Raw genomic sequence first — 11,371 nt, 5'->3', positions numbered from 1 at the left:
TTATTTTATTCTGTCAATTTATACTCTATTACTGTATTTATTTTGAAATTTTTAAATATTCTCAGATTTGGCCAGTGGGAGCTACTGCCAGCTGAAATCCTGAGTCCCTTTGATGGACATGTCCCTATGATTCCCGGAACACACCCTGACTTTTTTGCACAGCAAAATGTTCAGGTTCAGCTTGGTGCCTGTAGCTCAGCAGATAGGGTGCCAGCCACATACACCAGAGCTGGTGGGTTTGAACTCTGGCCTGGGACTGCCAAACAATGACAACTACAATAACAACAATAACAACAAATAGCCGGGTGTTGTGGTGGGCACCTGTAGTCCCAGCTACTTGGGAGGCTGAAATAAGAGAATAGCTTAAGCCCAAGAGTTTGAGGTTGCTGTGAGCTGTGACACTACAGCACTCTACCGAGGGCAACATAGTGAGACTCTGTTTCAAAAAAAAAGAAAGAAGGAAAGAAATGTTCAGGTTCATCTTGTATTTTCCTTCCCCCAGCCCAGAGTAATCCGTATCTACTGGTTATTAATTTACTTTTCATGGTTTTCATCATGGCATATAGCACAGTATACCTACTAAATACCTAACATTATATATTATTTTGTAGGAGAATAAATATAATTGAAAATCTTGCCATTCACTGTGTTCATGCAGTGAGACAGTTATTTGTCACCAAAAAATGAGGACTAACCTAAGCCCTCTTAAGTCTTCTAGCTCATTTCAGAACTGTTGGAAACACCTTTTCTAAGTAGCTGAGTATCAGATGTTATGCTGGGAAATTAGGTAGAGAGAAATAGACTAGATATACTCCTGGTCTTCTAGCAACTGTGAGACCTGCAAAACAAATACATGGAAGTGTACACTTTTGCTATCATGATTTTGTAAAAGACCCAAGGCTTAAATACTGGCAGGAAACATCAAGAGCATAAAAGAAGGAAAGGTAAATTGTCTCTGGGGCAGTAAATTTACCTGCTAGTGTTGAAGAAGCTTAAAGTGGACAGTCAGGCATGTGATGCAAAGTGCAAGTGTGGAAGTTAAAGAAGTGTCTGATGTCATGAAAGTCCATATAGCTCTATGCAAAAGGAAAGGAGTCTGTGTGACATGTTAGTGAAGCAAAATATTTAAAAATCTAAGGACAAATACTGGGTTCCAATCAGGGAAAAAGTATGTCATCTTTTATTTGACCTGATGGATTACATACACAAGGCAGAAATATGAGCTAAAGTTTTATCTTGAAAGAATCATATTCCAGGCCCATGCAGTGGCTCAGGCCTGTCATCCTAGAACTGTGGGAGGCCGAGGTGGATGGATTGCTTGAGCTCACGAGTTTCAGACCAGCCTGAAGAAAAGTGAGAGCCCCATCTCTACTAAAAGTAGAAAAACTGAGGCAAGAGGATCGCTGGAGCCTGAGTTGGAGATTGCTGTGAGCTATGATGCCACAGCACTCTACCCAAGGCAACAGCTCAACACTCTGTCTCAAAAAAAGTCATATTCCATATAATAATTGCATTTTGTATTGCAGGATACCATATTAGAAATAGAGATAATTCTTGAACATAAAGAGAGAAACTGACTATGAGCAGGTTTTAAGCCCATACTGAAAACAACACATTCTGTGACCAAATAGTCTTCAAATTTTGAACTATTTAAGGCCTAAGGAGTGTCAAAAGGCTCCAGAGGGAAATGAAAATGTAGAATAGTTTGCCCCTAGGAGAAGCAAGGTAATCAGTGAAGTGTGCACATGAATGACCCTATGTTCTGAATTTTGCTTTGGCCCTATGCCTTGGGCTTCTTTAGAAGACAGTTCTAAACCAGTGTTTCTCAACCTCCAGCATGTATCAGAATCACACAGAGAGCTTGTTGGAACACAGACTGCTGAGCCCCACATCTTCAGTTAGATATCCAGTAGATCTGATGTAGGGTCCAAGAACTTGCATTTCTCTCAGATGCTGGTGCTGACCGTCCAAAGAACACACTTCTAGAAGATGGCTGGGACAAACTCTATTGTACATTTATGACTATTAATAACATTTATCTTTATCATTAGGGTGTACAGCTTACACATTTTTTCCAGCATTAATAATTATGTTGCTTACCTTTGCAGTGTCCTGATTTGGGTGATGAAGTATAAGGTCACCTAACCTATAATGCATGACAAGATCAAAAAAGGTTTTGTTTTGTGACAGTCTCACTCTGTTGCCCTGGGGTAGATAGGGTACCATCCATGGTGCCACAGCTCACAGCAACCTCAAACCCTTGAGTTCATGCAATCCTCATGCCTCATCTTCCAAGTAGCTGGGACTACACGCCCACCACAATGCCCAGTAAATTTTTCTATTTTTAGTAGAGATGGGGTCTCACTGTTGCTCAGGCTGGTCTCCAATTCCTGAGCTCAGGCAATCCACCGGCCTCTACTTCCCAGAGTGCCAGGATTATAGGTGTGAGCCACCATGCACAGATGTGACTGGAGATTTTTTTTTTTTAGAGACAGAGTCTTATTTGGTCGCCCTCAATAGAGTGCTGTGGCATCACAGCTCACAGCAACCTCCAGCTCTTGCCTCTAGGCAATTCTTTTAGGCTCCCAAGTAGCTGGGACTACAGGTGCCTGCCACAACGCCTGGCTATTTTTTTGTTGCAGGTTGGCCGGGGCCAGGTTTGAACCTGCCACCCTCGGTATTTGGGGCTGGCACCCTACTCACTGAGCCACAGGTGCCGCCCAGTAACTGGGGATATTGAATAATATTGTTAAGTAAGATTTCTTGAAGCAGAATTAACTAAAGAAAAGTATACTTTTCAAATAAACAGCTTAAATTTTTCTAGAAAAAAACAAAAAGCAACGCCATTCATCTTTCTGAGGGAGATCTGGAGGATAAAGCATTTTTCTCTGGAGAAAAAAGTTCAATCATATTCTTTTTTAAATTTCAGAGTGGGCGGCGCCTGTGGCTCAGCGGGTAGGGCGCCGGTCCCATATGCCGGAGGTGGCGGGTTCAAACCCAGCCCCGGCCAAATTAAAAAAAAAAAAAAAAAAAAGAACCATTTAAAAAAAAAAATTTCAGAGTAATATGAGGATACAGATGATTAGGTTACATTGTTTGTGTCTTTTAGGTAGAGTTCAAGTTGTGGCTGTGCCACTCACCCAGGAGGTTTGCCATATACCCTTACATTGTGCCTGTTGGATGAGAGCACACCAATGCCCCTCCCTCCTCACCTCTCTCCCCTCCCTTCCACTTGAGTTTGTGTGTGTTTGTTCACCTATTGGTTTTATATTAATATTTGAGTACATTGAATTCTTGCTTTTCCATTCTCTTTTTTTTTGAGACAGAGTCTCACTATGTTGCCCTGGTAGAGTGCTCTGGCATCACAGCTCACAGCAGCCTCCGACTCTTGGGCTTAAGCAATTCTCTTGCCTCACCCTCCCCAGTAGCTGGGACTACAGGTGCCCGCCACAATGCCTGGCCGTTTTTTCATTGCAGTTGTCATCGTTGTTTAGCTGGCCTTGGCCGGGTTCAAACCCGCCAGCCTCAGTGTATGTGGCCGGCGCCCTACCCACTGAGCTACGGGCACTGCCCTACTTTTCCATTCTTGTGATACTTTACTAAGTAGAATGTTCTTCAACGCCATCCAGGTTAATATAAAAGATGTGAAGTCTCCATCTTTTTAAGGCTGAATGGTATTCCAATTATATTCTGATCAACTATTAGAGAAAACAAATTAAATCATGCCTATTAGAAACAGAAAAAATGTATTATGGGACAATCAGTAAAAACAAAAATTTTCAAAGGGAGAAGGAGAAAAATGAATGGAAACTTCATTAAGCTTTTAGGAAGACAAGATAAAATCTGTATTTAGAAAATAATAAAGTCAACAGTAAGCATAATATAATACAAAGAAGATTATCATAATTAGACAAATTCAAATGGACTGAATCTCAAGACACGAATGTGGGATTAGGGTAAAAACATACATACTTATATAAAGTTACAAGAAATATATCTTAAAGAGAAAAATGCAAAATATATTTTTAGGCTTGGATACACCAGGTAAGTGGCAGCAAAATAAAAGCTGCAGTGATGTGTTTACCAAAGTAAAAGTCAAAATCAAAAGCACTCAATAGACAAAATGAGGAAAATACATAACGGTCTGAGAGATATACTTTAGGACTCCCTTCCCCCAAAAGACACACAACCACAAAGAGAAAATTGTTTAAAAGCATTATAACCGATTTTATTCTACATTTTTTTGCAGGTGTTTCCCCCCCGGGGCTGGGTTTGAACGCGCCACCTCCAGTATATGGGGCCAGAGCCCTACTCCTTTGAGCCACAGGCGCCAACCCTATTCTACCTTTTTTTTTTTTTTTTTTTTGCTTTCAATCTTTTTAATTTCGGATTAGTATGAGGGTAAAGATGATTAAGGTTACACTGCATTTGTTAGGTAAAGTCCAAGTTGTAGTTGTACTTTTCACTCAAGAGGTGTACCTCTCCACTGTGCCGGTTTTCATTCTACCTTTTGATAATATAACAGCTAAAGTAGACAGAAAGAGCAAAGAATAAAGAAAACTTAATCATCAATTGAAAAGTTTCAATGAATAATCTGTACCTAACATACATATAATACAATTTGTCTTTGGTATATACTGTAGCAGGTTTATAAAATTCATTTGAGTATCTAGGGCACAGGGAAAATATTGAACAATGTTTAAAAATCCTTATTCAAAAGGCTACATTCTCTGATCATGGTAAAAAACACAATTACATAAAAAGAAAGAAAAGATAACTAAACTACCTTAACAAGTAAGAATCTAAGAAACTTTCCTCAATACCCAGAATCAAAGTGAGAAGTTAATTGTGTGGTTGCATCTTTCACTGGTATATAGCTACATAGAGGGAAGTGTCACAAGGCTGCCATTTTTTTCTGACCCACATTGGAAGAATAAGAGTTGTCTTGGGCCACACATTAAGTACACAAACACTAACAAAAGCTGATGAGCAAAAAAAAAAAAAAAAAAAAAAAAAAAAGGTCTATACATACTTTTTGCTGTATCTGAAACCACAGATAAGCAAAATAGTCCTCAAATAATCTGCATGTGGCTTACTATTAAAAACAGATTAGAATACATACATACATATGTAAATACAGACTGGAAACCCAAAAATAATTGAGTTGGGGCTCCAGAAATTAGAAAAGAAAGAACGAAATTAAGTAAAAACATGAAAATAAATAGAAAAATGAAAAAAAACAAGAATTGCCAATTAATAAAAACAGGCTAGGTGCAGTAGCTCACGCCTAATATCCTAGGACTATGGGAGGCTGAAGCAGGTGCATCACCCGAGCAAGAGTGAGACCCCATCTCTACTAAAAATAGAAACCTAACCAAATGTTGTGGCAGGTGCCTGTAGTCCCAGCTACTTGGGAGACTGAAGCAGGAGGATAGCTTGAGCCCAGGAGCTTGAGGTTGCTGTGAGCGATGATAATGCCAGGGTACTCCACCCAGGGCAACAGTGAGACTCTGTCTCAGAAAACAAATAAATAAAATAAAATAAAAATAAAGGTTTAAAATAAATAAAATAAACATAAAATTAGAAAATAGAACAATAAACTTCAAATGACTGAATTATATGAATTACCCTCTAGGAAATCTGATCAAATTGAAAGGAAACAAAATACATACAATATTAGTTACAGGACAGGAGACATCACTTCAGACAGGTAGTAACATAAACTAGTTATAGTGCAATGATATGTCTAAGTGTAGAACATCATCCTTAAATATTCTGGGGAAACATGTGAGACCCTAGGATAAGAGTATGAAAATGGATGAAATAAGTTCTTTTTTTTTTTTTTTTTTTTTGAGACAGAGCCTCAAGCTGTCACCCTGGGTACAGTGCTGTGGCATTACAGCTCACAGCAATCTCTAATTCCTGGGCTCAAGTGATTCTCCTGCCTCCACCTCCCAAGCAGCTGGGACTACAGAGGTACCCGCCACAATGCCCAGCTATTTTTGGTTGCAGCTGTCATTGTTGTTTGGCACGCCCAGGCTGGATTCGAACCCGCCAGCTCAGGTGTATGTGGCTGGAGCCTTAGCCACTTGAGCCACAGGCACCGAGCCTATGAAAAACGTTCTTAAGGGACCAGAGAGCATAGGGAAAAAAATAGGAAAAGTAGTTCAAGTCTATCATTTGAGATATACCAGTACCCACAGACAGGGCTACCAGACATATCTCCACTGGCATAGGAGGCCTGGCCAGGGGCTGGCAAAGGCAGATGCAGCAGAGGTCCCCGTGCTCTTCCAGCAAGCCTATGGGTGTGAAATGACTGGGACAGGATGGGTACTGAATGATTAGGGCAGGCCAGAGAGGACAGAGCAGACCAGAGCAGGTGGTGCCAGGAGGAGTCCAAGACATGATGGGCAGGTTAGACCTATAAGAGACTGGAATAGGCCCCGGTTAACAGATAGACCTGGGACCTTGTCAGATAGCCAGCAGTGGAACAAGATGGGCAAGGCAGGGAAAATGAAACTACTCTGAATTCTCTTCAGTGTCCCAAAGGGGAATCATTAAGGAGGACTGCCCTGCACTCACCAATCCCCAATCTTCCTAAGAGGTATCAAAAAGGCAGGACTGGGGCTGGGTGCCTGTAGCACAGTGGTTACTGTGCCAGCCACATTCACTGAGGCTGGCAGGTTGGAACCCAGCCTGGGTCAGCTAAGCAACAATGACGACTGCAACAACAACAACAAAAAAAAAATAGCCAGGCATTGGGTGGTGCCTGTGGCTCAGTGAGTAGGGCGCCAGCCCCATATACCGAGGGTGGCAGGTTCAAATCCGACCCTGGCCAAACTGCAACAAAAAAATAGTCGGGCATTGTGGCGGACGCCTGTAGTCCCAGCTACTTGGGAGGCTGAGGCAAGACAATCACTTAAACCCAAGAGTTTGAGGCTGCTGTGAGCTGTGTGACGCCACGGCACTCTACTGAGGGCAATAAAGTGAGACTCTGTCTCTACAAAAAAAAAAAAAAAAAAGCCAGGCATTGTGGTGGGCACCTGTAGTCCCAGCTACTTGGGAGGCTGAGGCAAGAGAATCGCTTATGCCCAAGAGTTGGAGGTTGCTGTGAACTGTGACGCCACAACACTCTACCCAGGGCGACATAGTGAGACTCTGTCTCCAAAAAAAAAGAAAGAAAGAAAGAAAGTAAGTAAAGAAAAGAAAAAAGGCAGGACTGGGCCAGTTGTGGTGGCTCATGCCTATAATCCTAACACTTTGGGAGATAGAGAAGGGTGGATAGCTTGAGCTCAGGAGTTCAAGACCAGCCCAAGCAAGAGCGAGACCCCCATCTCTACTAAAAATACAAAAACTAGCCAGCTATTGTGGTGGGTGCCTGTAGTCCCAACTACTTAGGAAGGTGAGGCAAGAGGATCTCTTGAGCCCAAGAGTTCAAGGCTACTGTGAGCTGGGACTCTGTCTCAAAAAAAAAAAAAAAAAAACCTTGTTCTTGCAAAGTTCATTAACAAAAATCTGAACAGTGGAGATGAGGGCAGGGCACATCCTATGGTTTCACCAGGATCAAGGAAGAAAGAGAAAGAGAGATGAAGGGATAGATGGAAACAGAGTTTTGCACATCCCTCCCTCAAGAGCAGGTAGACAAAGAGACAGGTGACCAAGTGGCAGACAAAGAAGCACAGACAGAAGCTCCAAAATGCTCTGAGAAAAAGATGCATGGAACAACAGGCGTTTTGGGGCACTTATGGGAGTGCAGAATTAGACGTAGGTGGAGCAGAGCTTAGCTCTCTGCCCTGGAGCGCAGGTCAGCGGTGAGTGGGTCATGCTGGGTCGTCTGGTGAAGCATCAGGCCCAGCAGCCCTGCCCGGTTTGTCATAGCCGTTCGCACCTTGTGCTCCTGCTCAAGCAGCTTTTCCAGCTTGTGCAACTGTAAGAGGTGAGCTTGAGAGGGGAATTCCGGGACCCTCTCCCGCTCCCCACCCACCCCTCAGCCTTAGACCTACCGCCCTCACGCGCTCCAGGTCTACCTCCGCACGCCGCAGCTTCTCCCAGCAGTAGTGGCGATTGCACAGGCGCTTGGGGAGGCGACAGAAATCACCTGTGAACTCAAAGACATTGCGCACTAGCGGGCAACCGCACACCTCATCTTTGGGCACCTGGGGGGAAGAATTAAGGAGATTGAGCTATGGAGGACGGTAGCCAGGGATGCGATCAGCCAGGCACGGAGAGAGTGATGGGGGAGTGGAGGGAAAGGGGGAGAAGAGAGGAGTTCAAATGGGGTACGATCAGGTAGGAAAGATGGGGGGAGAGGGGGCTGACCAAGCAGAGATGGAGGGATGGAGGTAATCAGGCAGGAAGGAGATAAGAATGGAAAGAGATCAAACGGGCAGGAGGGGGCTGGAGGAGGATAGGGCTGAGGGAGGAGTGGGACATGTTGAGGCAGGGAGGAGATGAGCCCACAGTGGGGGTGTGGGGAGTGGGAGTTGAAGCATGGAAGATAATCAGGGTGGGAGGCAGGGAGAATAAGAGTGGAGGAGTCAGAAAGTAAGAAGAGAACCTGAGGGTGCAACGCAATGTGGAGGGGAGGAAGTGAGGTGGTTAGGCAGGGCAGGACAGGAATGGAGGGTGCTCAAGCAGGGAGAGAAGAATGTGGGGGTGAGTACGCAGTGGGGAGGGGCGGGGCGCTCTGGAAGAAAGGCATGAGGTCAGGCAAAGAAATGTAAGAATAGGGGGCAGTCAGGCCAGGAGGAGGGAACATACAGGGCTGGTCAGGAGATATGGTGGGATGAAGGTGGTCAGGCAGTAGGGAAAGAAAAGTCTCACCTTAGGATCCCGAGAGTGCTCGGGGCACAGCACTTGAAGTCGCTTACAGTACCTCTTACTCTGTGGATCATAGGCATCACAGAACAGACGTGTGGCCCTGTGGGGAGGTGGAAAGTGAAGTGCTAAGGGTTAGGAGGTCCCACCCCAACCCTGCTATGCTCTGCCCCTAACAACATCCACCACTGCCCCAGAGCCCACCCACACCCTGCCCTGGCCCTGCTCCTCCTTCCTGTCCATGGGATGCCTTTTACCTTGACTAACACCCAAACTCACCCTTCAATGCAAGTAGGTTTCAGGGACCCAAAGGTTGTCTGGCACTCATACTGGGAAGAAAGAGCACAAATGGGAGGAACTGTGGCATGTGCTGCGTGCCCTCCCATTATAAAGCTCCAAATGACACATCTGTCTCCTGTAAACCCCTATGCTCCTGACTGTGCAGCCAACGTCCCCTATCTCCACTACCGCGAGCTAACCCACCCACCTCGGTTCTGACACTGGGAATGGAGGAAGAGCACACGTGTGCGGAGCCATCGATGTGTGCTGTCAAACCCGACCTGTGGAGCCCACACATGCCCAACTCCACCCAGCCAAGATTCTTGCACCATCTGACCCCCAGCTAATGCTCCAACCTTGGCAAAGCAGCGCTCCATGTGGCGCAGAGCCACACGCATACTGATGGATTGCCCACAGGAGACACAGAAGATCTTCAGGTCGGTGCCACCCTTGTCACCGTTTTTGATCTGCACCAGGCAGAAGAGAGGCCAGTGAAGGAGTGCAGGGTGGGATGGGCAGGGCAAGATACCAGGTACCTTTATGCTTCACTCATTCTGCCCTCTCACCTCCTCCTCAGTGTACATAGCCTGTTGTTTGCCACGCAGAATGATGGCCTCAAGTTCATGGAAATGGCATTCCATGTCCTTCAGGCGGGTGTGAGTATCCTGCTGCTCACGGTGGATGCGCTCAAGCATTTTCTTGCCATACTCATCAGCAACGCAGGGGCTTGTCTGCCACTGCTGGATGCGAAGGGGCAGGATCTTATAGATGCGTCTGGAAGGATTGACAGCAGAAATGAAATGGGTAGATGGGGCATCAAAGGAAGAAGAAATAGATGAGTTAGTAAATGGTGAATGTGAAGATTATTGAATGGTGGTTCAGAGAATGTTGGTGGGTAAGTAATTGAATTGGGGAGGGATGGAGGGATGGAGGTGAGTGACTACCCAAGCTGGGGGGTGGGGATGAGCGGTTTGGTGGATGGAATACCCATAGGTGATTAAGTGAGTGAGTGGCTGGATAGCTGGATTTACAGATGCCACAGATCACAAATTAACTTCGCCTTTTGTCCCTTAACCTGTAGGGGCACTCACTCAGCTGCCAGCTTCATGCCACAGTCATCTGAGCAGTACTTGGAACCTGGCCGGGTGGCATACACACAGCCAGGGCCCAAACACTGCCGCAGTGGGGCTGGGTCTTCAGCATGTGTCTGCTCCAGGTGTGTCTCCACATCTATATACTCCTGCTCCTCCTCTTGCTTCCGCTTCCTCTTCTGTTTCTGCTTCTGTTCCTGCTCCATCTATGAGGCAGGAGGGGTCAGGGCAGGGCCAGGAGGGTCAGCATCAGCCTCAAGCCCTGCATACCTGCCCTGGACCCACCTCCGACCTCTGCCTTCACGCCCACCCACTCTCCCACCCCCACCATTCCTGTCACCTTCCACTCCACCTCTTCCTTCCAATCCTTCACGTGCTTCTCACACACTGCCTGCTTCTGCAGCACAGGATCCAGGAACAGGTCCTTCGTAGTGTCACTCATCTAGGGCTGCAGACCAGGAAAATACTGACAGGCTCCCCATAATGGGTTTAGTTTCTCAAAATGATCTTTGGACACTCCCTGCCTCCTCTCGCCTTGTTGCTGACCCTCACTGCCATCATTGTCCCTGCCATTCTACCTCGGGACTGTGCCACACATTCAACAGTTGTTTGTTTGTTTTTTTTCTTGTTTGTTTTGTTTTGTTTTGTTTTAGTTTTGAGACAGTCTCAAGCTGTCACACTGGTTAGAGTGCTGTAGCATCACAGCTCACAGCAACCTCAAACTCTTAGGCTTAAGCAATTCTCTTGCCTCAGCCTCCCAAGTAGCTGGGACTATAGGGGCCCGCCAAAACACCCGGCTATTTTGGTGTTGTTGTTGCAGTTGTCATTGTTGTTTTAGCTAGCCTTGGTGTATGTGGCCGGTGCCCTACTCACTGAGCTATGGGCATCACCATTCAATAGGTTTTGAGTGCCGAAAATTTCTTCAGCAAGATCCTGGTATAGGTTGGTGTCCTAAGGCAGCTCTTTTTTTTGCTTTCAATCTTCTTACTTTGAAGTTTTTTATTTTTAATTTTCTTTTTTTCTTTCTTTCTTTCTTTTTTATTGAGACAGAGTCTCACTTTGTGGCCTTCAGTAGAGTACTGTGGCGTCACAGCTCACAGCAACCTCCACCCTCCTGGGCTTAAGTGATTCTCTTGTCTCAGCCTCCCAAGTAGCTGGGACTACAGGCACCTGCCAGAATACCC

At 45.4% G+C, this 11,371-nt stretch overlaps 1 protein-coding gene across 1 annotated transcript; it reads right to left on the bottom strand.

Annotated features, from left to right (window-relative positions):
• Positions 1-7,780: 7,780 nt before the first annotated feature.
• On the bottom strand, positions 7,781-10,629 carry LOC128576807 (CXXC-type zinc finger protein 1-like). The gene is made up of 8 exons (XM_053579008.1): positions 10,528-10,629; positions 10,188-10,384; positions 9,663-9,870; positions 9,453-9,563; positions 9,097-9,146; positions 8,824-8,920; positions 8,004-8,156; positions 7,781-7,927 (listed from the first exon to the last, which is right to left on the bottom strand). Exons 1-8 carry the CDS (start codon positions 10,627-10,629, stop codon positions 7,781-7,783), a joined length of 1,065 nt encoding a protein of 354 aa, XP_053434983.1.
• Positions 10,630-11,371: the final 742 nt, after the last annotated feature.

Source organism: Nycticebus coucang, chromosome X (assembly GCF_027406575.1).
Source record: "Nycticebus coucang isolate mNycCou1 chromosome X, mNycCou1.pri, whole genome shotgun sequence".
NCBI lineage: Eukaryota > Metazoa > Chordata > Mammalia > Primates > Lorisidae > Nycticebus > Nycticebus coucang.
The sequence above is the reverse complement of the archived record's forward strand: the minus strand, read 5'-3'. Positions and strand labels throughout refer to the sequence as shown.

What these genes read in the sequence shown, in the direction of transcription:
- LOC128576807 (XM_053579008.1), bottom strand. Translation starts at nt 10,629, where the DNA reads ATGAGTGACACTACGAAGGACCTGTTCCTGGATCCTGTGCTGCAGAAG. An exon ending in GGCATGAAGCTGGCAGCTGA is followed by an intron (nt 9,871 to 10,187) that starts GTGAGTGCCCCT and finishes CAATCCTTCCAG; the next exon opens with ACGCATCTATAAGATCCTGC. An exon ending in AGCACTCTCGGGATCCTAAG is followed by an intron (nt 8,157 to 8,823) that starts GTGAGACTTTTC and finishes TCTTCCCCCCAG; the next exon opens with GTGCCCAAAGATGAGGTGTG.